The sequence below is a fragment of the Paralichthys olivaceus genome, chromosome 4 (assembly GCF_024713975.1).
Source record: "Paralichthys olivaceus isolate ysfri-2021 chromosome 4, ASM2471397v2, whole genome shotgun sequence".
Taxonomy (NCBI): Eukaryota; Metazoa; Chordata; class Actinopteri; order Pleuronectiformes; family Paralichthyidae; genus Paralichthys; species Paralichthys olivaceus.
Genome location: NC_091096.1, coordinates 14,089,459 through 14,117,398, shown reverse-complemented (window position 1 = coordinate 14,117,398; position 27,940 = coordinate 14,089,459). Strand labels below are relative to the sequence as shown.

General features: G+C 40.4%; 3 protein-coding genes across 6 annotated transcripts; 1 reads left to right on the top strand and 2 right to left on the bottom strand.

Annotated features, from left to right (window-relative positions):
- The first annotated feature begins 427 nt into the window (after window positions 1-427).
- LOC109638192 (kinesin-like protein KIF2A) lies at window positions 428-17,753 on the top strand. Of its 4 annotated transcripts, XM_020101052.2 has the most exons (22): window positions 428-644; window positions 5,730-5,824; window positions 6,859-6,981; window positions 7,954-8,008; window positions 9,616-9,732; window positions 9,865-9,909; window positions 11,552-11,652; window positions 11,802-11,897; window positions 11,987-12,041; window positions 12,147-12,309; window positions 12,531-12,621; window positions 12,756-12,819; window positions 12,931-13,022; window positions 13,482-13,624; window positions 13,886-14,090; window positions 14,217-14,327; window positions 14,418-14,485; window positions 14,751-14,876; window positions 15,913-16,060; window positions 16,269-16,370; window positions 16,595-16,730; window positions 16,830-17,753. In XM_020101052.2, exons 1-22 carry the CDS (start codon window positions 584-586, stop codon window positions 16,913-16,915), a joined length of 2,283 nt encoding a protein of 760 aa, XP_019956611.1. In that variant the 5' UTR covers window positions 428-583; the 3' UTR covers window positions 16,916-17,753. The 4 variants fall into 4 exon arrangements, with proteins under 4 accessions (XP_019956611.1, XP_019956612.1, XP_019956613.1 ...); XM_020101053.2 differs by lacking the exon at window positions 9,865-9,909; XM_020101054.2 differs by lacking the exon at window positions 14,751-14,876.
- A 1,511-nt stretch (window positions 17,754-19,264) lies between these two features.
- Window positions 19,265-24,001, bottom strand: dimt1l (DIM1 dimethyladenosine transferase 1-like (S. cerevisiae)). The gene is made up of 12 exons (XM_069523864.1): window positions 23,808-24,001; window positions 22,922-22,995; window positions 22,678-22,764; window positions 22,080-22,141; window positions 21,653-21,746; window positions 21,508-21,557; window positions 21,281-21,404; window positions 21,048-21,140; window positions 20,497-20,561; window positions 20,321-20,384; window positions 20,091-20,197; window positions 19,265-20,001 (listed from the first exon to the last, which is right to left on the bottom strand). Exons 1-12 carry the CDS (start codon window positions 23,863-23,865, stop codon window positions 19,959-19,961), a joined length of 921 nt encoding a protein of 306 aa, XP_069379965.1. The 5' UTR covers window positions 23,866-24,001; the 3' UTR covers window positions 19,265-19,958.
- Window positions 24,002-24,618: 617 nt separating this feature from the next.
- Window positions 24,619-27,529, bottom strand: cenph (centromere protein H). The gene is made up of 10 exons (XM_020100875.2): window positions 27,298-27,529; window positions 26,766-26,901; window positions 26,031-26,086; window positions 25,908-25,953; window positions 25,744-25,812; window positions 25,541-25,597; window positions 25,386-25,449; window positions 25,212-25,263; window positions 24,899-25,059; window positions 24,619-24,788 (listed from the first exon to the last, which is right to left on the bottom strand). Exons 2-10 carry the CDS (start codon window positions 26,840-26,842, stop codon window positions 24,696-24,698), a joined length of 675 nt encoding a protein of 224 aa, XP_019956434.1. The 5' UTR covers window positions 26,843-26,901; window positions 27,298-27,529; the 3' UTR covers window positions 24,619-24,695.
- Window positions 27,530-27,940: the final 411 nt, after the last annotated feature.

The following is a 27,940-nucleotide window of genomic DNA, read 5'->3' as shown; positions in this document are numbered from 1 at the left end:
ATTCAGGAGCAATATCACAGTGCAAACCCTCCATTTTACAAGGAAAGGCCATGCATTAAAATGTGTACTTAAGCTGAAGTACTATCAATGTCCCAATCTAAGGTGAAGAAAACAACAATTCGTACAATTTAGATGATTGCACTCTAGTAAAAACGTCACTACGATTATTTCATAATCAATTTCTGCCAATTTCTGCAAATCTTACACACTGCACCTTAAGTGTATACAACTGAGTAAATGTACTCACACCCCCACACTGGCATCATAGATATTAAAAATCAATAAGTTGATTAATTAATTCACGTTTGAATGATCATATACCATATAAACTACTTGTAGTTGTGATGAGTTATGTCATATTTTAATTCACACAAGGATGATTTTTCTTTCCTTTCTTGGTTTTATTTTGAAAACTGCAGGCACGACCGGAAACGCTAAGCTATTAGCTACGTAATGCTAGCTCCTTTCTACTGCTGCTGCTGCATCTTCCTCTTCAGCCAAACACTAAACACAAGAAGCCGCTTCTCCTCGACTCGCAATAAGTCGTCGGTCCTGTTCCTGTTATTTGTTTAAGTAATGTAGAATGGCGTCGGCCTTTGGGAAGATTGTGGTCGGCACTTATGTGGAGATAAAGCGCAGTGATGGTAAGTTTCATCCTGTCGATTTTGTCCCCGTCGCGCTGAGCAAGTTGTCCGGGGATCTTTGTTGCTGCGGTGCTGTTGAATCCAGCAACCGACGATCCTCACTGCGGAGCGTGACGCTGACGTTAGCCGCACGGAGAAGCTGTCAGGGCGGAGTGCTTCAACATGGCCAGAGCATTTGAATGAGCCTCCACCTTTGTTAGCTAGCTGCATTGCGAATTCAACACACATTAGCCGCTAGCTGTTAATTCAAATCGTAACAGTCAACGCGAGCGATGAGAAATGAACCGAGCTAAAATGAAAACGTCTCTACCCGCGTACAGCGCCTCAACTCAAATTAGCTATTCTAACAAGTGATTACAATTTCACACTGGCAATGCTAGCGCAATTGCTAAGCAAGTTAGCTTAACGTCAGCTGCTTCGATGGAGAGCAACCTTCGTTGTGATTAGCTTAATAGCTAACGCTAGCTAATGTTACCAACCGGCTTTATGATATATAGAAGCTAATCAACGCCTCATGAAACCCATTCACGACCCAGGAGTTTGCTTTTTGACATTAAATTCCACCCTGTTCAATCCGTAAATTCAGCTAACTGAACGAACGATAGTTATGGAAGACATGTTATTAAACGCCCTGTACATTTCACATCCTGTGGCAACACCACAGACAGACGTTTTTTTTTTAATTTTATGATATTTTATTCATTCATCTCAAAGAGATTTCCAATCCATTTTCCAAGAGAGACCTGGGAACATGAAACATTCACAATGGAGACATACACACCACGAAGAGTTGATTAAAAACAACAACACAACAAGGACACAATTCCAATAATCATGAATAACATCAGATATCAAAAAGGAGAATCAAAGACCACAGTTTTAGGCTCATTTTCAGCTTATTTCATATAAAATAGACATTAAACATGAGACCAGTTCTACTATCATTACTGTGAGCGATGTAGTTACTGGATCATGCACTGTACTATCCCAAGTTAGTTACATTGGTTTTCTAGATAATGACTGATGATACTATTTATTGACAGTACAACCTTTCTTGGACAAGGTCGGCCCTTTTAATAAATCAATAGTCATTTTTGATAATGTAAACCCAAACCAAGATAAGATAAGCTATCCAAGGTGTATGGAGTGACCATGGCTCTGGGTTTTTTATGGAGGTACTTTAGTGACTTGTAGGTCACTTTATTTGAAGGCTAAACTGAGGAGTACACCACGAAAGGGAGAGCTGGCTATTTGTATATGACTCTTGTGTGAATGCCTGCTTTATTCTACCAGTCCTGTGTTGTTATTGAGCTTTGCTTCAGGGCCGGGCAGCCAAAAGAAGAGTGAGAAGCTTACATCATTCCTGCCGGGCCTTCCTGAATTAGGCTTCACCTAGTGAGAGTATTTTGCAATAATCAAATACTTGTTTCATCAACATACTTCAAAGTAAACAATTTGCATAGCAAGTGTATTTTTAAATATTGTACTGGTTGATGTTCATTCTGTTCTTAATGCCCTCATCCCAAATCCGGAGACCAGGGAGGGTGGGAAGGGGGGGGGGGGGGGGGGGGGGGGTTGATGTGAAGGAAACGCTCAGCAGGTCCAGGGAGGGAAGTGGTGCTGTCTGTCTGATTCCCTGCTGTCTGGTGTTGCATCCAGAGCAGGGATTGCCCTCACTCTGGGTGTGTGTGTGTGTGGGTGTCGGTGTGTGTGTGTGTGTGGGGGGGGGGGGGGGGGGATTCTGACTATTAGCCACCACCCCATCTGTTGTAGGCAGCTCACTTGATTCAGCCAGGACTCACTCTCGCTCCCTCTGCATTTTTTCCCCTTTCACAGTCAGTCCTGATGAGAGCAAGATCTCAAAGAGAATAATCTTTTGCTGTTCAGTAGACGACGTGCAGTCACTGCTTATCCCTCATCGCAATGCAGTGTTCATCCACTTTTTAATTATGATAAGACATTCTCTGTCATCTCTGAAATGATGTTATTGGGCATTCATTTTTATGTGAAATATACTAGTTCCTTTGATATTAGCTACTAGAGAGGCATGGGCCACCAACCTGCTATGTGCATCTGTGACATGTTGACATGGTTACATTAATGGGTCCCTTAACTTTCGTAGTGAAACTGTTGCTTTGAAAGCTTTGTTTGTTCCTCTGGCTTAACAGAGCTTGAAGCACCCCTTTTAAGCCCCTTCAGCTCCTGGGAGGTGTCAGCGTACCCAATCAGCCAGGTTTTAGTATTAAAGTGGGACACAGGGACAGTGAATTCAGTTACAGGATATCAGCACATCATTTGCTGTAAGACACACCATATGTGACTTAGTATTTCATATCATGTAGCTGTACAGTATAACCTCTGAATGTGAGGAAGAGGCATGCATGTGGACCTTACTGATCTCAGAGTTAATCTAAGTTTGCCCTGGATCTTGTTTGCTGAAATGTTTAATGATGGAATCATTATTTGGCAAAAATGCTGACAACGTTTAAATCACATCAGTTATAATTACCAATTCCTCTGCCTTTTAGGCAAATCGTTTTTTACTGAATATGCATTGTTGTTATTTGATTTTGGAGTAATAATTGTCATTATTTAATCCATTTTATTAATGAATGTAGTAGATTGAGGAAAAAAACATATTCATCGTTTAATCCATCATCACACATTTTTCAGTATCACACCCTGTGTGGAGGCAGTATGTTGATCTAACAATTAAAACACTGTTTTGGTGGAAATGTAGATCTCACTTCTGTGTCTTCAATCTCTTGGGGCCGCTGGCAGCAACAGATTAGAAAGGCGTGTTACAAACCAATTGTTGTTTATCTGTTGTTGTGGTTTTGGTCTTCATTCTCAGGCTGTATATTAACATTTGCGCACTTCCACAAGCAGCCAACTTGTAAGCCTGCTGATGTTTAGTTTAGCATTTGACAAGATGTCGACCACTATTTGTATTCCTGCCCATTATTGAGGTCATTATGTCATGACACGCTGGTTTCTATATATAGCAGAGATGAAGTTCTCCACAAACAGGAGGCCACTGTGTGCTGGGTGATACGACAAACATCTTGCTAAGTCAGCATAGTTGGGAAGAACAACTGAGCCTCATGCAACATTTATTTGTGTCCAGCTGCTGGTTTACTGTTGTAATTTGATTCTTTTGTCATCTATCCTTTCCATAGAATGGACAATTTATTGTATACTTGAGGATTAGACTTTCTTCGAAATGTATTTTAAAAAACTTAACTTTTCCTGAATATGTGGAACAAGGAGAGTTTTCCTGGTTCTGTACGTGTAATGGAAGAAATTCTCACTGAGCTGCTGTAACTCTATTATTATCTATTACTATTTCTGATCAGAGCAGTCTGGTCTCTATGAGCCCACAAGAAGGATGTGGTCAAACTGAAACACTGACATAAACTAAATTAACCAGTCACACGTACCATTTTTTTACTGCTAGTAGATACCTTTAACAGGAAGCAGTAGTGATTTCGAGGGCCTTGTAAATCCTCTTGAGTGTTGCAGTGACTATGCAGTGAGCATGACGTGCTTTCAATGCTCCTTAAGTAGAGGTGTGACACCAAGCGCCACACGCCTTTTGTCTCAGTGGCTTTTTCTGCAACCTAGTTGATCAGTTTGTAATTCTGATTTAAACTGGTATCATTTATAGATGACTTTTTACAGCCCAGACCTTACACATGTCAGCACAGTAGTTACTGAAGTATACTAAAAGTTACATGCACAGTTAGACATGTGACAAATCATAGAGAAAAACTTTAATAAATAACTGGGGCATCATAATAAATACAGGTCTCTTCACATAGGGCAAAAATGATGACTCAATAGGTTTAAGTATGACAATGATATGAAACAAATGATTAAGGCTTCACACTCACAGCCATTAGATCTCCATCCAACATGAGCACCGATCAAAGATTTTTGACTGGTGCTCTCCAAACCTTGCACCAAAGAAGGGATAATCTTGTGGAAGACTGGTGTAGAATTAGAGACTGGGACAGTTAATGTTAAGTTGCACAACACCTTTTTGATAAGTCGCCCCTATGTTATAGCCCTATGAATATGTCTAAAATTGACTTGGTCGCCTTTTAATTGCATCATATCTGTTTAACATGTGGCTTCTCCTGTCTCTGCTATAACTTCCGGGGCAAACGATGTATGATGGACACACTGCTAGCTAGTTTGCAAGTCAGCTGTTTTTTCCCTCCATTGTTTGTATTGAGAGACCCCTAGCAGCTGACATTACTTAGGGTTTGTTTGAAATAAGTTATATCTGTGTAAGCAGACTTAGTTAAGTCTGTTTCTCTGATAACTGAAGATCCAGATGTCTGATAACTAAAATCATGCAGGTTATAGTAAAAATGTATAGTTAAAAATCAGTAACAGTAAGACTGTATTTGGCTGGTAATGTTTTGATGTCTGGCCTTTGGGCTGACAGCCAGCACTTATGGAAATCTCATGATACTGTTGAAATACTGATGAGGATGCTTTTGATCCGATATTAATTTGCATCTTCAGCTGATAAAAATGTATTATTTAGAATGAGATAGATCTACCCTTTAAGTCAAAATGTCTGGATCTTAAAATGCATGTTTTTTCCGAGCTCTCCCTGTTTTAAGTCACTGGATTTGCTTTGCTGCATTTTGCCGGTGTAAAACCACTGTAAGGTAAATCAGTCAAATGTTGAGCAGTCAAGAACATTGAAAGTATCTTTGCCACTGTGTGTCTATGAATAATGGAGACAGGAACATGGCGTTTCCCTGGATTGTGCTGGGAATTTACTGCGCACAGTCAGATCCTCATAGACAAAGATAGGAGGGCTGAGCAGGTTCTTTACAGCTGGTGTTATTACACTGCAGACAGAGAGGCGGACAGAAGCACACTGAAGAAGAAGCAGCAGCTGTGCTTGTCTCCATTATCATTGGTTTTCTCCAACAGGTCATTATCAAAGATCATGGTCAGAACCAAAAGAGTAGGTTTGGGTTTTAGTAAGCACTGCCTTCATTGCTTTAGTGTTATTCTTCATTAGTCTTCTAATGTTTGCGTCTCCTCTATATGACACTTCCACAGGACGTATACACCAGGCGATGGTGACCTCGCTGAATGAGGACAACGAGAGTGTCACAGTGGAGTGGATAGAAAATGGAGACACAAAAGGGAAAGAAGTAAGCCACCATTCACGATCACTCAAAACACCAGGAGCAGCAGCATGTTCCTTTATTGTCCAAAGCAATGAATAATGCATCCAGAGTGATTCAGAAGCTGCAAACAATTTGCCTGTATGACAGTCCTTCCAGACGTTGCACCCTCTGTGAGCCAACACAGACTTTTACTCTGATCATACGCTGTATAATCAACAGTATATCCCACTAGTCCCCTAATTAGCTTTATTGTATTATTTCTGTATTACAAATCAGTATATAAATTGACCTTCTCTTATGAAGTTGTTACAGGTTTATATTCTGTTGTTCCAGTCTTTCGTACAGTGAAATAAATATTCAGTAAAACCAGTACTTTGTAATGTTAACATTAGATATTGATATGGTTGTTAATTTAGGAACAATATTTAGGCCACAAAAGCTTGAATGCAAAAACATTATATTCTTTGCCTTTTAACATCAAAGACTTGACCCTTTTAGTCTTGAAGGATGGCTTTTATAGCTCTAACAAGTAATACACACTCATGAACTACTAATGTGCAATTTCTTATCTGTGGATAGAATTGGGTTTTGTCCAGTCAATATTAAAGTTATTGGATTGTGATTGTCCAACTAATGTTTGTCTTTCCTCCGCAATTCAAAACTGCAGCTCCTGTAAAAACTGATAACCCCTGTTTTAAATGTGTACACTATTAAATCTGGTGTATATAATTCAGCTTCTTTGAGGCTAATCAGCCAAAAAGTTGTTTTATTTAAAAATGAAAATAATTCTCTACAAAAATGACAGATGCCGGGTTTAAAGGGCAGACAGAGATTATAACATTAAACCATTCAGTGTCAATTTATCACAAATATAAAATACAAATCACAGGTTACTGCTTAAGCTGTGATCCTAAAGCCTTTGTTTACATATCACTTGGCAGAAGTGAACTATGTGCAGGTTATTCACTACCTAGAGTTGATCCTATTGTGTTGTTACATTTATTAACATACATGTAATCAGGTGACTTTAACATCAATGCCCCTGTGTTTCTGGATAGATTGACTTGGAGAGTATATTTGCACTTAACCCAGATGTGGCTCCAGATGAAGAGATTGCCCCTAGTCCAGAGACTCCACCCCCACCAACACCCACATGTGTGAAGATCAACAAAATTGCAAAGGTGAGTACCAGTGCCCCACCTTATCTGTCAGCAACCGTAACAAATCCGTCCAAAGTATGATTTTTAGATGTTTAAATATAACCGTAACTCTTTTTCTTTGTGATTTGAGTGTCTGGCTCCACATGAAAGCAAGAGGGCATCTTAAGTGCTCAGGCTTACTCAGGTAGTAATGAGGCTGCAGTTAGACCTTAATATAGAACCTGGATCCTTCAAGGTAACCAGCTAATTGGTCCTGTTCAGTACACTGTGTGAAGTACACAGAAGATTAGAGCGACTGCATATTACCATGTAATCAAAGTGATTGTTTTGTTAAATATTGCACTTGTGATTCAACCTCTTGTATGGTATTATTTCATATGTTTCCATGTCAAATGAAATGATGTGGCTTAAGTATCAATAAAATCAGTTATACAACTAATGTGCTGTTTAATTGGTCAGAAGTGGGGATCTGCAAAAAAGCGAAGCAACTTGCAAGTGCATTGAATTTGTGAGACCTCTGGGATGAACTTTGAACTATGAAGTCCTATTAAATTTAATTCAACAAAAAACGAACAAAGGAGTAGAAAAGACTTCAACAAAAAGATTCCATTATTGCTTGTTTTTTAAAATCTTTGCCCTAATCACAGAAACATCGATTAATGATGTGCATTTAAATAAACCCTCTAAACCTCTAGCCTGGTAGTTTATATGCTCTATATGTTTGTGTGCTGCTCTTATGACTTTTGTAAAAGATACTTTGAGATTCATGCATGAGCTGTGTCAATAGAAGGGGTCTCTGTACTCAGCACTAATCTGAGTCTCAGGGCTCGTCTATTTCTGTATCTCGACATAACAGCGGCACATAAGAAAAATAATGTTTCCTCCTTCAGGTCCTGAGCAGGAATGAACTGTGTAACAGTGAAATTAGGATTTACTTTTCACTAAACCTCTTGTCCTACAATATCTTGCTGTGGCTTGTGTTTTCTCCTGCAGAACCGTCGGACGATAGCACCAAATAAGAATGACACTCCGTCCAAGGATAATAGAGGTTTGTTTGTTAAATTATTCTCATGATATATAACTCAAATGATCAATGCTTTAAAAAATATCTGTGACCAATATGATCAGATTATTCTGAGAATTCATTCACAATATTTCACACATTTTAAACATGCTATATGACAATCCTTTATGACTGGTTGTCCCTCTGTCACACAAAGTCATTTGTAAGTTTATCAAGTAAAATTAACTTAATTTTAAGAACAGCTATTTTGAAGAGTTTTTAGAGAAGTTGAACTGTTTTGCATTATAGAGAGTTGCTGTTATTGAGCCTATACTCATTGATATAAATAAGGTGATTCTTGCATATCCGTTTGTATTTTTGCTGCGTCCTCTGTTACCTTTTAAACTTTGCTGTTTAAATACTCACAACTATTCAGTCAGTTTTAACTTTGCTTTCATTGCATCCAGTTCTGCGCAGCACTCATTCACCCTCAGTTGATGAACATTTCTTTCATCTTCTGCCGTTCTTGTCTGCTCTTCTCTTCATTCTCTTTTTCCCTCAGTTCTGCACGGTACAGCGGAAAATGTATCAGCTCTTATGGTCTTTTCTTCGATTTACTGCACTGTTATGTTTAGTTATTCAGGTGATTACTCTGAATATGTTAAAGGTTCTGTGTGAAGAATTTTGTGACATCTAGTGGTGAAGTTGCATATTGCAGCTGAATACCCCTCACTTCATTCTCCTCTTCCAAACATGAAAGAACTTGTGTTCGCCTTCATTTGTCATTAAAACTCAAAAGGTGTTTAGTTTGACCAGTCTGGGCTACTGTAAAAAAAACAAGGCGGCTTCCGTAGAGAGGACCCGCTCCTGATGTAAATATAAAGTATATAAAGGGCTCATTCTAGGGTAAAAACAATTTGTACAATAAAGATGTAAGACACCTGTGAAAACATTACTAGTATTATTGTAAATTCAATTTCTGCGAATAGATTCCATTCACTTAAATCTGACAAACTAAACCTTTAATCTACAGTAATAACACTTATTTGTGACTTACTATTTAACTCCACCCATTCAAACACTTCAAAGGATTAATTAAGCAAGTAATTATTTGTTTAGTTTGCTTTAATGTTACAAAGATTTATACGATCTGGAGACACAAGAGTGTTTTTGACCTAATCAGATCTATTCGTTTGTTTGTATTGATAGTGATAGCACCACCTACTGCCAAAAAAAGTAAGACTCTTTTACCACTTCGATTTACATTAAATCTTCACCATGTGGTCAACACTTGATGTCGTGGGCGTGGTCTAGCACCGCGTGAGGGTTGCAGGTAGTGGCGGGTTTATCCTTCCCATGATGCACAAAACACACGCAACACGGAGCCGTTTCATCTGGTCCCTGTTTGCCCTCCCTCCGTGGCCGCATCAGGTCCTGAGATCACAAGTGCTCGGGCCCCCACAGTGCTGCTTGTAGCCCTCAACACATTGAGTTGCAACTTTTGGGTTGAAGTCAACTGTGGACAAACACGTTTGAAGTTGTTTGAATATTATATTGAAAACGGAGGGTTCTTTTTCAACTTACAAGTGTTGTTTTAGGAGCATATGAGTCAAACGTGCTTGTTCTTAATTTTTGTGGTTTTGTGTTTTCAGTGATTCCGACCCGGGCAAGACCCCAGCAGCCTCCGCAACCAGAGCAGGCGCCACCGCCTCCATCACAGCAGCCTGCTCAGCTCAATCAAGCTCAGACTCAACAGCAACTACAGAATGGTAACATCATCAAATCAATACTGTTTTTTTTGTTTATTTTTTTATGAAGGATTGGATCATTTGATTCTAGGCCACCTGCAGAAACAAACATCACTTTCTTAATGTCGTGTTTTTGTTGACTACATGTCACAGAGTCCTCACATCACCTGATATCCAGAAAGGAGTCTGGACAGCTTTGTATGTATCACCTGCATGTTTCCCCTGCCTTAAGTGCTTCATGGTGATTTTAATAGAGTTCCCAATAGAATCTGAGAGTCATCTAGTCCTCAGAAGATTGTACACCCAAAATGTCTGCCAGATACTATTCTGTGGTGTGGTGGTGAAGTAGCACAACAAATCCATCCAGCAGACAGGCTTTCTGGGTATTAGACAAGGAGTAAAAAAAAGATTTGTGCTGCTGTTTGACTGTGTGTCTTTTATCCGTCTGATTTCTGCTGAGTCACACACAAGCCCAATGTGGAAAAGCCTGTGGCACTCTGTGATGCTCCTCCAGGCTCAGATGACAACAATGACCTTTTTCTTTATCCTCCGTTCCTTCCACATGCTCACTGTCATTTGATGAACAAAGAGGAGAAGGAGGGAAACACCTTGTTCCCCCTCCTCATCCCCTCAGCTGCCCCTCCGACTGCCTCTATAACTTAATAACCCTTAACTAGTGATGATGCTGCCACCCTGTTGTAGAGCTGTGTCCCGGTGCTGACCCAGCTCATCTACTCCTCCCAGATTAGAGCAAATTATTAATCCCTATGCTCTGGTAGTCTAGGTTCTCAGTGACTGGTGCCAGCAGGCTTTGGTCTGCCTTTGCAAAGGGAAGCTGGGCTGTAGCATTGGGACATGACTTATCAGATGACACTGATCGTTATGAAATCTTAAAGGGATAGTACACAGAAAAATGAAAATTTCCTCATCTACTCACCACTATGCCTATGAAGGAGGGGGGGAAGTGTTTGAGTCCACAAAACACTTCTGTCATAATGATAGAGGGAATCTTCATTTTTCAGTGAACTATCCCTTTAAAGAGTCAGAGAGGGCTTACTCACACTTTTGCTAACTTGTGTTTTCTTATTGCATTTACTAAGAGGTTGACCTGAATTAATACTAATCTGTGGGTGTTCTGTGCTGGGAAATTTGAAATAATCCTCTGGTTGATGGATGGTTGAACAATTTTCTGCACTTCATTTAAAATAGAGATCTTCACAAGTCCAAAAATTTGCAGTAAAATGTTTGTCTGTTTATTGTCCCGGTGACGGATGACAAACGTGGCTTGTCTACTGTCAGCTTTGCAGGTTTGTTGCAGTTTAATAAAGATAGCTTGGCTATCTGGAGCTTGTCAGGTCCACTTAGTTATTACACATAATATGAAACAGAGCTGGACCTGACTGACTTGCCTCAAAGCACATATCTTATCCAGCAAGTCCTCTGGTCCAGTTGTGTGCATGCACAATGTGCTCAAAACATGAGAGAGCATGTTTTGAGCACATTGTAAAGGCCTTTTGTTATGTAGAGAAAACAGCTACTGTTATACTAGGGCCACTGTGTGCAAGACTCTGCATCCTGGTCTGTGCTTGAATACTATCACTGTTCTACTTTAGTTGGAAATAGGCCAAGGTTTTCCCCTTCTGTTTGAGCGAAGGCCACATGAGAGAAAGGAAAGATGCAGTGAGAGAAAGATGCTGCTCACGTCAAGTGTGAACACTGAGGAAAAAGAAGAAATGGATTGGAAGAGGGATGAGAGAGAAAGAGGCATTTTTTGAAAGAGAAGCTGATATATTGGCAGTGAAAGGGAGCATAGTAACAGTCTCTCTTGTCTTTATGGCAGCGAGGAGGAAGTCGAACTGTGTGAAAGAGGTGGAGAAACTGCAGGAGAAGAGAGAGAGGCGTCGGCTTCAGCAACAGGAGCTCAGGGAGAAGAGAGCTCAGGTACAATTCAACCATTCAACTTTCTCCCCCTGAATCTATTTGATGAATCTTGATCATTAATCAGTCATGGTCCTGAGCTAATATCCTGAAAGACATTAGATGATTTTCTGATCAGTGAATACATCTCCCTCTTGTCATTTTCTTTTCAGGAGGTGGATACGACCATTCCTAACTATGAGATCATGTACATGATCCGAGAGTTCCGAGCCAATCTAGACTACCGGCCACTGACCACAGCAGATTTGGTGAGTAGACAGTTTCTTCTTCTTCATCTTGGTTGTTGTGTGTTTGCCCTCAGTCACAAACTATTAATAGACCTTCTCTGTTTCACCAGATTGAAGAGCACAGAATATGTGTTTGTGTCAGGAAACGTCCACTCAACAAAAAAGGTACGTTTTTTTTATCGTTGTGAGCAGCTGTCACATGTCATGTTCATTAAAAAAATAGAATTAATAAGTATTATTATTGAAAGTCTTTGTTTTGCTGTTTTGCAGAATTGTCAATGAAGGATTTGGATGTGATCACCATCCCCAGTAAAGATGTGGTGATGGTGCATGAACCTAAACAAAAAGTGGACTTGACTCGCTTCCTGGAAAACCAGACATTCCGCTTTGACTACGCTTTTGATGACAGCACCACCAACGAGATGGTTTACAGGTTTGTAACGACAAACACGGCACGTCATAAGAGCAAGCCATTTTATGTGCTCGTTCTTACAGACACAAGTCACTCTCAAGTATTCAGTGTGAGGATAATGCATAGTTTTCACAGAACTGATGTAATGACTTTAATCAACATGTCTGTGTGTAAAATGGTTGGATGTTATACCTTTGGCAGGAGGAGTAGTGAATGGATGTGTGCTCTGTGTTTCACTGCAGGTTCACTGCCAGACCCCTAGTGGAGACCATCTTTGAGAGAGGCATGGCCACTTGCTTTGCCTACGGACAAACAGGCAGCGGAAAAACACATGTGAGTTACATTCAAGGAAAAGCCAAAAAACACATTTCTTACAACGGATGAAACCTAATTTTCCTATGAGGATTTTATTGCCTATAATTTCAAAATATCACTTCACTTATTTTGCTCTGTGTTCTGTGTTTTAGACTATGGGTGGAGATTTCTCTGGGAAGAACCAAGACTGCTCTAAAGGAATTTATGCGCTAGCTGGTGAGTCAGTGAACCTTTTTTTCGGAACTAATTTGTTGTGTAGTGTTGTGAAGTTGTTCAAATATAATTTAAGGTTAAATGTTTAGATCTCTCATCTCTCTTTTCTTTCAGCTCGGGATGTATTTCTCATGTTGAAGAAACCCAACTACAAGAAATTAGATCTACAAGTGTATGCAACCTTCTTTGAAATCTACAGTGGAAAGGCAAGTGATGTGTTATTCATGTTAAGGATATTCTCACAATATCTGTGCTTTCAGTCAATGTCATCTTTAAAACAAAAAGGATCCTCTTTTCGGCAAATGAATTACTCAAAAAAATTAAATAGCAAAATACTATAAAGTACTAATTGGATCCCTGGCAGTTAGAGCGATCATAGATTTACCAACTGTCCTATTAATGTCTTAAATCATTTGAATTATTCATATTGGTTTTATTTAAAATTGAATTTTATTTATTATCGAGCTCTAACAGAGAGAGAGAGATGAGTTTTGCTCACTACTTAGTTTTACCTATTAATTCTACCCTAATAAATAATATTCACCATGTTCAACTCACCAATATCAATTATACATTTTCTTTAATTATAGTCAGTATCAGATAATCGCAACAGCACTAGATGTAATCATTAGTTTTTGTTGTTTTTTTGCTGTGTGTACCTTTAGGTGTTTGACCTGCTGAATCGTAAAGCCAAACTGAGGGTGCTGGAGGATGGAAAACAGCAGGTGCAAGTTTTGGGGCTTCAGGAGAAGGAGGTGAAGTGCACAGAGGATGTCCTGAAACTGATAGAAGTGGGCAACAGCTGCAGGTATGATGACAGAAACCCAAGCAATCTAGTTGTTAGTGGTGCAATCTCACGACTCGGAATTCATGTGTTTGTTCACTACTTATTCTTATGATCATATCATAACTGTGGAACATTTATTTTTGTCCTGTATGAACTTTGACGTCCATGGTCACATTCTCTGTAAATTATGCTCATGGCACTTTTTTCTGGCTCCTGCAGTTCTTTTTTTTTTCGCTCTCGTTTGCCTTATGTTCATCTTTGTTATCTTGCTCTCTCTCCTAGAACATCAGGGCAGACGTCAGCCAACGCTCATTCATCTCGCAGCCACGCCGTATTCCAGATAATTCTTCGGAGGAAGGGGAAGATGCATGGCAAGTTCTCCCTCATCGACCTCGCGGGAAACGAGAGGGGGGCTGACACGTCGAGTGCTGACCGCCAGACACGTCTGGAGGGAGCTGAGATTAACAAAAGCCTTCTGGCGCTGAAGGTCTGTAGGCGGGGAGGGGAGTAGCTCTCTTGGTAGAGACTCCAGCATTTCACTTTATTTCGTAATCACTAAATTGCTTCCTTTTTCTTTTTTATTATCACACTTTCTTCACCTTTCATGATTCAGGAGTGCATCAGGGCTCTTGGCCGCAACAAGCCCCACACTCCCTTTAGAGCCAGTAAGCTGACCCAGGTCCTTAGAGACTCCTTCATTGGGGAAAATTCACGCACATGCATGGTCAGTTCTGTTTTTATAAATAACGTGGTGTCTCACCTCTGCCATACGTGACATTAATCTTAATGATCCTCTCTTTTTCTCTCTTCACAGATTGCAACAATCTCTCCCGGTATGACATCCTGTGAAAATACACTCAACACACTACGCTACGCCAACAGGTGGGAATAGCTACCACAGTGATTTCAACAGTGCCTCTTTGCCACAGAAACCAATACAAATTTTGAAATTGAGCTCCTATGATTCTACTATAATCCCCAGAGGTTTTTGTATCAATTCAAATTAGCTGTACAAATGTTACTTGGAGTTCCTCTACCTAGTCTCAGTTCTAACTCTCGTGTCCCCTCTCACTTCTCTTTGTCCTGCTTTGTTTCCCTCTCTTCTCTCCTGCCCTCTGTTTGTCTGTGGGCTCTTGCCTCTGTGTAGAGTGAAGGAGTTTGGGATTAGTCCGTCGGACATCCCCTTCTCCCAGGGCGGCCAGGGGAGCCGCCCTGACCTTTCGCCCACCAATACCTTTGAGTACGATGACTTTGCTGCTACCTCTCCCAGCAGGTCAAAAACGTCCCAAAGAACAGCACTGAATACACACACACACACACACACAAAGCATGCGCTCCCCTCAGGTTTTGATAATATGATACGCGTCCATGGTCTAATTTCCCTTGCTTTCATTCACTTCATCAGTTCACTGTGGAAAACCTCCTCTGTTGTCTCATCCTTCCTATGCATGATGTGACACTTTTCCACCTCCTCCTTTGCTTTCATTTCTTTTTTCCATCTTAAATAAGCTGTGGACCTCACTGTTTTCTTTTCACTGACTCCTGAAGAACAACATAACCATTTTATTTGTTCTGTGTGACATCATCAGTGGTGAGGCCTGAATGGGCGGGACACTCTGAATATATACATGATAGTTCAGAACTGGACTTCATGAGGCTTTATGATTCCTTGATGACTTTTAGAGGCAGTGTTCAACACTGAATATCGTTCTTCTCATGCTTGCTTGGGTCGAATATTTATCTATATTAATAATATACACCACCAGATGACCCCCGGCTCCTGTCATAATCCATGGTCTGCAAGTCTGACCCGTGTGGTCACAAAGCTAAAAGCAGCAAGCTCCTAGGTTGAACACTGCCTCTGAAGCTCAGGAAGGATGAAGCAGAAAACTGTGAAGCAATTAAGTAAAAGTATCAAGGATGAGCTTTTGTTTGGATCAAATGCTGAGCAGGTAATCCCTCTCACATGGTCCTGATTCATTCAGCCTTACCTGCAGGTCAGGTCCAAGTTGCTAATATCTTATTAGCTGGGTGAGGCTCAGAGTTGGATTGATTGTATTGTACAGGTGAACCAGACAAACCTCCCACAGTAAATAGACACAGAAATTATATAAACATTTACAGGACCAACACGGTCATCTCTCCCCATGCATGATCTCACTGCTGTCATGATGCTGTCATCCTTTGCTATTCGTGAACGCTTTTCACCCGACAGTTGACACTTCTAAATCAAACGGCAGCCCCGCTCAGAGTGGGTCTGCGCCACGGGGAGACTCTGTCCTGACCAGATCATTGTCTTTTCTCTGCAGAGTCAAGGAGCTGACTGTGGACCCCAACCAAGTGATTGAGGGCGGTCGTCCTAACATCAACGCTGTCAATCAGCTGGATCTTTTAGACGAGCAGTGGCTGAGTATCTCGCCACAGAGAGACGACCTCAAACTGCTCTGTGAGCAGAATGTAAGTAGGATTATGGGTATGGATCTCATCTTATATCAAGTTATATGTAACATCATGTCATATAACATGTATACAGCATATTCTAAATAAGTGATTCATGGACAATTAGGAAACTGAAATGAATAGTCAGTAATGTCCACTGGAATCCAGATGTCTGTCAGATGTTCAGTTTTCTCGATAGTGAAGTCACAGTGTAAATGTTTTGCAGGAGGAGGAGGTGTCTCCCCAGCTATTTACCTTCCATGAGGCCGTGTCTCAGTTAGTGGAGATGGAGGACCAGGTCCTGGAGGACCACCGAGCTGTTTTCCAGGTAAGAGCACTGAACTTAGGATGCTTTCACACCTACCTTCTTTGGTGTGGACCTTTCCACTTTTAAATAAAACACCAGGACTGAAACTGTATGTAAGAAAGGAGTTGTACTTTTACATGTTCTCTCTAGAAAAGCTCTCACTGGGATCATTTGTAAAAGCTGCAGTAGTTCTATGCTGCTGGTTCAATTTTATTAACTAAATAAGCACCTTTCTCTGTGTGCAGGAGTCGATCCGCTGGCTTGAGGATGAAAAGGTGCTGCTGGAGATGACAGAGGAGGTGGATTATGATGTGGAATCGTACGCCACTCAGCTGGAGCAGATCCTAGACCAGAAAATAGAAATCCTCACCGAGCTCCGAGGTATGACTACAGTCGAGAATGATTTGATGCCATGCATCCTGTTACGACAAACACGAATCACTTCAGTTTTACGATAATGTCTCTTCCTCTCTTCGACAGATAAAGTGAAGTCATTCCGCTCTACTCTCCAGGAGGAGGAGCAGGCCAGTAAGCAGATCAATCCCAAGAGGCCACGTGCTCTTTAGTGACTGGAGGCTGAAGAGATTGAAGTGGCACATACAGAAAAGTAACCACTAGATGTTTGGCACAACTCCTGCTGTCAAGAGCAGCCTTGAGAAAACATTAAAAAAGGACTTTCTGATATATCGACAGGCTCAAGGATTCTTATTTGTCATGATCCCTCTCCTGTAACAGAACTGGCTCCTAACTCATTATGGTCTTGTAAGAAAACTCAGCAAGGAAAATAGTTTTTCCTTCTTTTTCATGAAGAATGTTTTAGTTTCCTCTCCCCCATCTTATTTAATTATTTTCTTTTATACTTCTTTGTACTTTCTTTGAACAGAATATTTTTTTTGACCTGGCTGAAGAGATCTCCATCAGTCATGTTTTTAAGGTTTACTGCAGAAAACCAGTATTTAATATGTGGTTTCCCCTGGCTGACATTTCTGCATGTGCACTCAGTGATAGCGTATGTACACCACTGTGCTCAGATTTCATGCTTTGACTCCTCAGTTGGAAAGACATATCTCATAAGCGATCTCTTCTTTCATTTCCTTCCTTCTGCAGTGTCAGGCTAATTCCCATTTGTGTTTCCTTCCTTGTGTCCCTGAGGTTTTTTTTACACGTAGTATGCTTCAGTTTGTACCATTGCATTCTATCTGGTAACTGACTTAAAACATTCTTACTTAATGTAAAACATGTTTTCCACCCCTGTTTAACACTTTGTTATAAAAACTAAACTAGAAAAACCTGCTATTAATAAATGAATAGTGATGACTCCTGACCTAACATTGGTTATATTGCTCAGTGTTTGCACTGGATGTAATGCTGGATGAAGTAATAAAAGATTCCCTTCATTTTAAAGGCTTTTGGGTCAGTTAATTATACAAATCTAAATACTGATTACTGCCATGTTTGAGTACAAGAGTCACAGTGTTCCCGCAGTTCAAGTTCATAAAACCTATTTGAAGGAAGATAACCTGCCATTAACTAATGCAAGAACTAAAATAACTTTTCACAAAACCTTCAATTGTCACTACACTCAAGAAACCAGTGAATTACGCCAAATCAACCATGTAGAAAGGAAGCAGTTCCAGTAGCCACAGTTCCGGGGGGGGGGCACAATTGGAGAAGCTCATGGTCTTAGGAATATGACAGTAGGCTACTAGAAGCTATCATCTCGCTCTGTACTAAAGACCGAGAGTGGATATCATCCACACAAAGATCGACCAACATCAGAGGTTATCTGACGACTCTTAAATACAAAACAAACGCAGCCTTTCAGAGAATAATGATGAATTGATGCAGTAGATGTTACATCTGCATTAAGAGGAGCTTGTATGGTTTGATTACAGCCAAAGAATGAATGTGATATTATGGAAGGAGGTTCTTACTTTCAGGCTGTGGCTCAGGAAAATAAGTGACAACCTTCACCTTGACAAAATAAGGTTCTCACTGAGGAGCAGAGTCTCAGTTTAACAGGATTTTGCTGCCCCTCGTCTGTTACCTAAAAAACTATCCACATGTTGACTGTCCATTCTTCTTCTTTACCTGATAAGGTCTTTTGTGTTTATATTGGACACTGTTGTATTTTTTTTACAAATGAAAATGTGGACTGTTTTCTTCTCCTTCATCTTATCTTCAAAAAACATACTCGAAAAAGAAAAAAGATTATACAAATCAAAGGACTGAATGACCTCCATTAACCTTTGAACTGAGAAGCTATCATGTACCATTGTACTCATCTTTGTTGTCGTTTTACAGAGAAACACCACATAGCAACAGCAGCTAGGGAAACAATGTGCGTCAGTATCCATGGTGACAGTTGCTACCTGCTTCAAGTGAGAAATGCATCCCTGCTCACACAGAAACCAATGTGATGTCATGCATTGAAGTGAATTGCAGAAAATGGATGTAGCTATGTATCTCTCTTACCTGACAGGTTGATGCAGCTGCAGCTCGATGCTTCAGACGTTTTCAGACAGTTGCAGTGACAGGGTCGTTCTGCTGCTTCACTGTAAACAAACATGTACACTGTTTTCATAGGGATGTGATTTCCACCAGGTCGGACAGTCTCTCCTGATTAAAAAGTTTTATTGTGAAAGGGTTTCATTGGAAACACTGATGTGTCACAGTCTGCCTTGACAACCTCTGGCGGCCAGAGCGGGTAACTGCATCTAATTCTTCAGCAGGAATAAACATTTGAATGGCTGCAAGAGGAGACTGAACCACATCATGAACATAAACACATGGCCCCTCAAAGACGTCACAAAACGCACTAATTAATTGATAAGATATCAAGCAACAGTTGCTGCCCCTGACTTGACAATTCAGTGAGTCACGTGATGTGGACACAAAAAATGTGACAACAATAATAACTTGTGGACAATCTTAATTTATTGTGAGTTACTGCTCATACAGCATTAAACAACAGAGTACAGTACGGAGTATTAGGGCCACATAAAGGTGACAAAACATTCAGATTGAGAATAGTCATAATACTACAGAAACAAAATATTATAAGAAATATAAGTATAAAGGGACAGGGAGTATCAACTTTAGCACGAGTTACCTTACTGCTTCTCTTCATTTCTTGAAATATCAGGAATTGAAACTCATTAAATTATGACATAATTCAAGTAATATTATGACTCAATTCTTGAAATCTCTTGAACCTTTTCTCTTCAATGTGGCTCCAATACTCACCTTCTCCAATAAGGCCGTTTTGAAGAAGTTCAGACTGATTTTTGATTAGAATAATTACAAATTATTTTTGATGGATGACAAATTCACGCACACACACAGCTTATACAGCCTCCATCAGCCAAAAGTTGTCCCAGTGAAAGTCATGAAGGTAAAAAACTCAATATGAGCTCTTTAAATGTTTCCTCTACATATTCTTTGTATATTTCATCCAAGTGTTTCAATGTGGGAAATTCAGTTCCTCCAAGCAAATCTCCACAAGAAGAACGAGAAGTCAGAGTCTCTTTTCTTCCCACTCACAGGACTGCTAACTTCACCCCCCCATCATAAAGGCTGGAGTCATACAGCTTCACTTTCCTCTACCATTTAAGAAAAGTGGATTCCTGCGGAGTTGAACGCGTGCAGCAGTCTGAGGATGTAGAAAAATACCCACGATTAAACAAGTCAAATCAGTCATTTAGTTTCAGGTAGATTAAAAAGTGATTTGAAGGAACTTACACCATGAAGTCATCGATATCCATGGACCTGGCTCTCTTCTCACAGAAATCTACCTCCTGCAACACGCTCTCGATCTTCTTGGTGATGCTGAAGTCTGTCGGAACTTCCTGTCAAGGTGAAGCACAAGACTCTAGATTCAGACAGGCCTGCTTATAAGTGTGTTATAAGTGGCAGTTTTTAGTCAGAATCCAACATGGCTGACAGAGCTGTGTACTGGGATGTTCACTCACCACACTGTGCACAGAGCAGTGGATTCGGTAGTTCTTTTCCAGCAGCTGTTCCACAGCAGTCGACCTGGAAATGATAAGTCCACATTACTGACGGTGTTGTTTTCCCCATATGTTCTTCTGACAGAACAGGCTGCAGGTGGAGTGGGAGCATCTGCAGCAGGCGGTTAGTTACTCACTTGAAAGCTGCACTGAGTGTTTTGTTCTTCCTCACGAAAGCTATTCTGACCAGGCCGTCCCACTCCTGTACAGGAGAGAGGAGAGCACAGTGTTAGACGTCTACACTTCATCTCCTGTTCTAAATACTAAGGTCATCGAACAAATACATAAATACAAAAAAGCCACACAACAGAAACACAACAGACGATGACAATGAAACAAGCAGAGTTATTTACTGTGGTCGTCAGCCGTCATGTGTGAAAACCCAGACAAGCCAGTCACAGCTTACAATGTGATGGCCGTACCTTTGGGGTGTTACGGTGCATGTGCTTGGAGCACCAAGAAAGGAAGAACGCACTCGTCGTGTAACACCTCAAATAGACGAGAATCAAAGTTTAAGCGGTCACTGGCTTGTCTGGGTTTTCACCAACAGTCAACAACAGTTGACTTGACCAAAGTCAGTAACTCCGCTTGTTTCATTGTTAATATTCATTGTTGCTCACTTCCGTTGTAGTTGTGTTTCCACCATTGCCATGAATGCACTTGTGTGAGAAGTCTTAAGAAACTCTACCTGGAAGTTAACTGGAGGGGGAGGATTTTTCGGTTCTATCCTGACGACACTAGACTCCACTTTTGGAGGAGGACGGAAATTATTCTTCCCCACCTGATTAAAGGGGAAACATCAACAGAGCGTCACAGTTGTTGCAACAGCAGAAAAATCAAGATGAAAAAGAATCTTCCAAAGACACTGTCATCATGGAGTGGTGTCAGAGTCGCCGTTGGACGAACAACGTGCACACCGACCTTCATGAGGTGGTCGACACGAGCCAGGAGCTGTGTGTTGATGGACAGGCGGCAGTACAGCTTCTCTCCAGGTGCGGCGACCAGTCGCATGGCAAACTCTCTCTGGAACATCAACACGGCACACCTGAACAGAAGTGAAAGAAAAAGAGCCTCTGAGTGTTCAACGTGCACATGGGATAAAAGGAGTTCAAAACATTCTTCTTCTTTTTTTCTTTTAACTTTCTGACCTGAAGAAAGGTCGGTGAAGCAGGAGCTTGAAGACAAACGGTGATGAAATCTGCACACGGCACAAAGAAAAGCAGAGATTTAGATAAGTGCAGTGAATGACGTATTATCAGATCAGCTGTGTGCAGGAGGAGAGCGTGTGTTTACCTGGTAAGGTAAATTAGCCACACAGACGTCGAAGAAAGGCAGATCTGTTTTTAATACATCTCCAACTAATATTTGAAGCTTGGTCTGCATGGGCCTGTTGGATAAAAACAACGTCCTTTCATTAGATTACATTTTCATTTCTATTCAATTGTAGCCACCATGCAGATACACAGTGTAGAGCCCGACTGATTTACAGTTGGCAGATAAAAACCAGCAGATATGAGCCTTTCAACAGAACAATGCAGAAAAGATGTTTTACATTTTGTGTTAAAAATTATTTTCTAAAATCAAGTTCTGCATTATATATACATTCAAAATTGATTTATAGTTATTTATAATTAAGTTTGTGGTTATGTCATAAAGGTTTGATATTGACAAATTCTTACTGGCCCCCGAACACATAAAAACACATCATGTCGTCACTCACGTGCACTGTACTCTTTTCTGAAGCTCAGCCACCAGTCTGCCGTCCAACTCACAGGCCACCACCTGCAGGAATATCAATGACTCTTTGGAATGAAGAGCTACAGATAATGGAGGAGGTTGTAAACCCTGACGATAAAGTGAATGAGAATGTTTCTGACATGAACTCTGAAGAATGGGTCCAGACTTTTTCTGTAGTTTCTCTATTACACATGAAGAACGCAGCAGGAGGTTGTCTGGACGCGTTCAGAAAAACAAGACAATGTCAGGACCAGTCAGGAGTCAGGACATGACATCATTTCTGCTGCGATGTTAACGACTTTTTTGCCATCCCAGCAACTTGTTTGAGAAGTTCGCATCAGCCCTTATCACCAAAGGCTCTTTTATCTCATCTTTCCAAGTTGCCATGTTCGTCAGTGTCACAGAGATCTCATCAACACACTCACTCGATTGCTGTTAATTTTTTCACTTGACATTTTCCTGCTTTTCATTCTCAAACGGGCTCACAGCAGTTCATGGATAAAACCACACGGTGATGCAGCAGTCAACTTTCCTGTCTCGACCCGAGGACTTGGAGCATGGCAGCGCTCTGACTCTCTCACCTTCTTAGCTTTCTCCAGCAGTTTCACCGTCATGTTTCCAGTACCGGGTCCCACCTCCAGAACCACGTCTGTCGGCCTGAGAGCAGCCTGAAACACAGGACACACACAGAGCGGCTCAGACACAAACACGAATCAGGAAAACTGTGTATAATGAAAATAAATTCACGTGTCTGTGGACACACTTGTGTGGGGAAACATTTACATTCACATCTCAGTGGCAGAGTGCATTAGAACAGCCTCCCACCTTCTCAATGATACTATTGACGACCAGGGGATTCTTCAGGATGTGCTGGCCGATGCCGGTGTTGAACATGATCCCTGCAACAGACAGAAAACACGACAGTGTCAACAGTGAAGGAAGGAAATGGATTTATACAAGTCCAGTAAACAAACTACTTCTACATTAGATTATACTCTTACATTATAAACACACTTCAGGCAATGAGCTCCACCACATTTCAGAAGAAGTCAGCAGGAATTCTAAATAGTCAGTTTACATTATGTGGTGAGTTATAATAATTATAATAATAGTTGAATTCATTAATATTACTGTGTAGTCTTCACTTGCAGTTAATGATTGTTTTTGGATTAAATTTACATTAAACACAAAAGAAAACAACTGATGGTAAATCAGTTTATCATTAACTAACGAGTTAGTGATAAGAACACGATGTGTGTTGTATGTATGTTGTATGTGTGTTGTATGTATGTTATATGCATGTTGTTGTATGTATGTTGTTGTATGCATGTTGTATGCATGTTGTTGTATGTGTGTTGTAGGTGTGTTGTATGTATGTTGTATGCGTGTTGTAGGTGTGTTGTATGTATGTTGTATGTGTGTAGTATGTGTGTTGTATGCATGTTGTTGTAATGTCAGTTTAAATCATGTTTTTTGTAATAAACTGGGAACGTGTGCTGAGCGTCACTGACACACGTAAACAAACTTTATTGACAGCACGTGACAATTCCCTTTAGTTTATGGAGTTTGATGTGAACTAATGTTTAGTTTCATGAGGATGAAGATGAATTTGATCAGACTGTAAATAGAAGGTTGGACTGTTCTCCCAGCAGCTGACCGTGGTGTTAGCTGTCGTGCTAATGCTAACCCCCCCCCCCCCCTAGAGACGTACCTTGGTTCTTCACTTCCTGGTGCTGCCTGCTTTTCTTCTCCGCTCTGATCTTCGGCATCTTTGCTCCGTTGTAAGATCCACAAACACGAAGTTGTTCCAGTTAGTCCGAAAGAAAATCCGTGCGAGCTCCTGACACACGTGTAAACGCTATTCTCTTCTTCGCTGACTTCAAGCGTTCCCTGCTTCTTGTGTCGCCCTCTAGCGTTAGCTGAACGTCATCTACATTGGTTTTTTTAAAACTAGCAAAGCCCTCAGATCTTCATGAGCTGGTTTTGTGTCCTTGTCTGTTCTGTAACTTGTCATTCTATCTGTTAAGTAAGTGAACTGGAGTAAGAATACTGCAGTGTTACACTGAAATGTACACAAGTACTTCAAAATTGCATTCAGTTACAGAACTTGTGCGAATGACCCGAGTAAATTTCTTCAAATGCATATAAAGAGACTAGTGGAACGTATACCTACACCAGGGCCGTCCCCTTATGAAACTACATTTAAATTCAACTAGATCGAGATTTCTATTTGGATCTGCACCAAATAGCACACACTCATAGATATCAGGTCCCTGAAATGTTTTCATCAAGATCCATCAAATATTCTCTGAGCAATCAATGAAAAGTTTGAAAAATGCCACATCTCGCAAGATATGTAATGGCTTCTTTTCTGACCCGCACCACACCCCTCCACCAAGTTTCGTAGTAATCAGTGCAGTATTTTTGTGTACAACTTACATAAACTAACAGTTAATAAAGTTTTCTGTTTTACAAACGGAGAATAAAACCTCCTTGGTGGAGGTAATAATAATTTAAATAGATGGTTTTAGATTAAATTTTATTATTTATTAAACAGAACAACGATGAAACATAAATATGAGTGAATAGATTCCTTTTCCTAATCAGAGATGGGAATCTCCTCCAGTGTCATGGCGATGTCTCGAAGTTTGGGATCGTCCAGCCAGTTGACTTTACAGGCCAGGAGGATGCCCTGAGGAGAGACACGTGTGTTAATACACCAGCTTCTAAGTTCACTTCATGCATTAACCAGTCAGACCTTGTAGTGATAGAAAGTATTTTCTTAATTCTTGTACAATTTACCCTCAGGACATTCTGGGTCATGATGGCCAGCTTTTTATATTTCTCCAGGTTCGCCTGGCCTTTCTCCAGCACTGCTTTGTATTTCTCTATATCTGGGTGCTCCTTCCTGGACATCAGCTCCTCCATCTCCTTCATTTTCTCATGAGTGAGACGTTTCATCTCTACACACACAAATATTATTGACAAAGTGAGTCTACTCTCTCACAAGAATAAATGTGTTGTTTAATAGAAATTTAATTGTTTACCATTTGTCAAGTGAACATGGAGCAGAGAAAAACTCAAATGAAAATTAGAAATGAACCACAAAACATACCAAGTCTCTTCTTCTGTACTTCTGTAATTTCATCTTGAAGATCTCTGGACTCCTGTAGAAAAATTTGAAATCAATTAGAAATAACACTTTTATCCTAATACATGTGTCAATTTGTAAAACAGAAAACTTGCAGAGCTCCTACCAATCTACTCAATAATAGAAGAGACTACTTACTTTCTGAAGTTGTTTTATATGTGAACAAAAAGCCATGCAGCGATCGCTTACAGCTTTCAGTGCACTAAAAATATAAATTTACAAAACCGTCAATCAATACCATAAAATGTTAACAAAATAAATGTACGAGTTGTTTCAGTTTGGAGTTGACGTACTCTGCCTCTGAATTGTTTTCTTTCAGCTTTTCTCCAATAGCATGCCACATCTGCATCCTGAAAGACACCAGTTGAATGTTAATGTCTAAAGTTAACCCAGGGTTTACAGATTCTAGATCAGATATTTTCATATTGTATTAACATATATCAGAGAAATCCATCATTTATCAAAGAGAATAAAGAATGTTTTCAAAGCAGTTTACCTATGTAGAGTCAACATGCTGTTAAAATGATTTGTCTTGACTCTTTCCAGCTCACTGACGTAATCTGGTCTGGAAATGTAGATGAAATGTATAAATTGCGTTACAACATAAATTCTTAAATAAACATAATCCTTCTAGATCCACACCATTGGTTAAATACTCACAAATCTCTCTCTGCTTCAGATGTGCTGCATGACCTCTTTGCCTTTCCTGTCACAAGAACCTTGATTTTAATTCTTCAAGTGTTTGATTCATTATATCACAGGGTGATGAAAAAACATATATACCTGCATTGAGCTGTACAGCCATCTCAAAACACTGGTTGGACATCTGCTGCTTTATTCTGACAAGAGAGGGATTTTAGAGATTATAAAGATTCTAGGTGTTGTTTCATGTCAAGAAGTGTTGTAATTGGTGCATGAGCCTAATGGATTTAAAGTGGAACCTTCCACACTGCTGTTGGGATGTGATACTACAGATTAACCGGCACTAAGTCACTGAGAACTGCATGGTGAAATCTAATTTTCTGTGTGACTGTGGCTCAGATATCTGGAGAACCATTCATCTTATCGCCTTCATCCCAGGCATGTGTGTTGTTAACGGGCCAAGGAAGTGAAGTGTCCAATTTAATGAAGTTTGAATAAACAGGCAAGCAGTGCTCTTTAGCAGCGGTGGCTGGGAGTCATCAACAAAAGTGACGTTGTTAATCACGACAACGGCAACAACAACAGTTTATCCAGTTTAGAGTTCTCTGACTGAGTCAAGCTTCATAATAAACATGTGAACAGCTCTTTGTGCAGCTGAGGTGACGCAGCTTCATGGTTCGGTGGACTGAGTCCTGCAGCTGGTCTTTACTTGTCATGGCTCCTGACTGCAGGTCACCTTTACAGTTTCAGAAAGAAAGCTGCAACCAGCATCGCCACTGGCCGAGCAAACAGCCCATTACTTGCAGGCAGGTTTGGAACATGCACTGCACTAGTGAATTCAAAACTGGAGTGTTGAAGTAGATGAGGAAGAGGAACCTCAGCATGTTTGCGGTATCCCGCTGTACGTTGGAGCTGTCAGGAGCAGGACCATCATTCAGTTCCACGTCCTCCATCGTGTGTTTGAGGTCTCCCACGCTGTCAGATGGTCAATCACAGAGCGGTGATGAGGGATCTTCACAAGAAAAAGATCATGTCAATTCAATATTGCAGACTTATTTATTAAAAATAAATGACTTCCTGCTATATGCTACTGAATTTGGATTAAGATCAAGCAGGCAGAAGTATAATTGTAACTAATGAACTTGTTGTATGGGAAACAGCAGGATACACTGTTAAAATAGCAATATATGTATATATATATATATATATGGAAGTGAAGTAAAAGGTGAAATATGACAAATATATAAAGGGAAATATTTCCTGGCTTCCTGTACAGCGAAGAATACTTGCACAAACTACTTAACAATGAGGTCCAAGTGTAAGTAGAGTCCACCTTTAATACAATGAGAAGCTCAAACAAACATATAAAGATAAAATGCACAAGTGAAGCACTTTATTTTCTACTCACCGATGCTGAGGTCACACTGTGGACTAATAGCACACGTTGTTTAATCGAGCGAAACGCTGTCGGTAAATGAAACCAAAACACAGAGGTGAATGTGTTAGCACCTGGCTACGACTGCGAGTTGAACGTTCACCATATTAAAAGCTTTCAGCGGCTGTTTCACGTGAAGCTGTGTTCACTGGAACTTCTCGGGTTTTGTTTACATCCGTTAGTTTCAGAGAGAAAGAAGCCCGCCAGGAAGTGACGACACACGTCTGGGTACGCCCAGTGAAGCAGCGCCCTCTGCAGGCCCGAAGTGAAGGTGCAGTACACGTTTCTTTGTGTTTATGTGTAAAACCATCACAGACAGAAGTCTCTGGCGATGCACTTCTTGAGTCACAGGCTTCCTTCTAGCCATGCTCCAAAATATTTAGTAAAAAAATCGAAAATTATAAAATAAAAACGAAAATTAAATATATAAAATAAACTAAAATATTAATTATAAAATAAAATATAAATTTAGATGGGTTCACAGTCATTCCCTGAATGTACCTCTCACTTCATTATTAAATAACCAAGGAGATAAAGGAGGTCGAGAAGAGCTGTGAGATCCTCACTTCAGGCAAAGTCCAAGAATGGTAGACAGTAATTATAATGTATGACACGC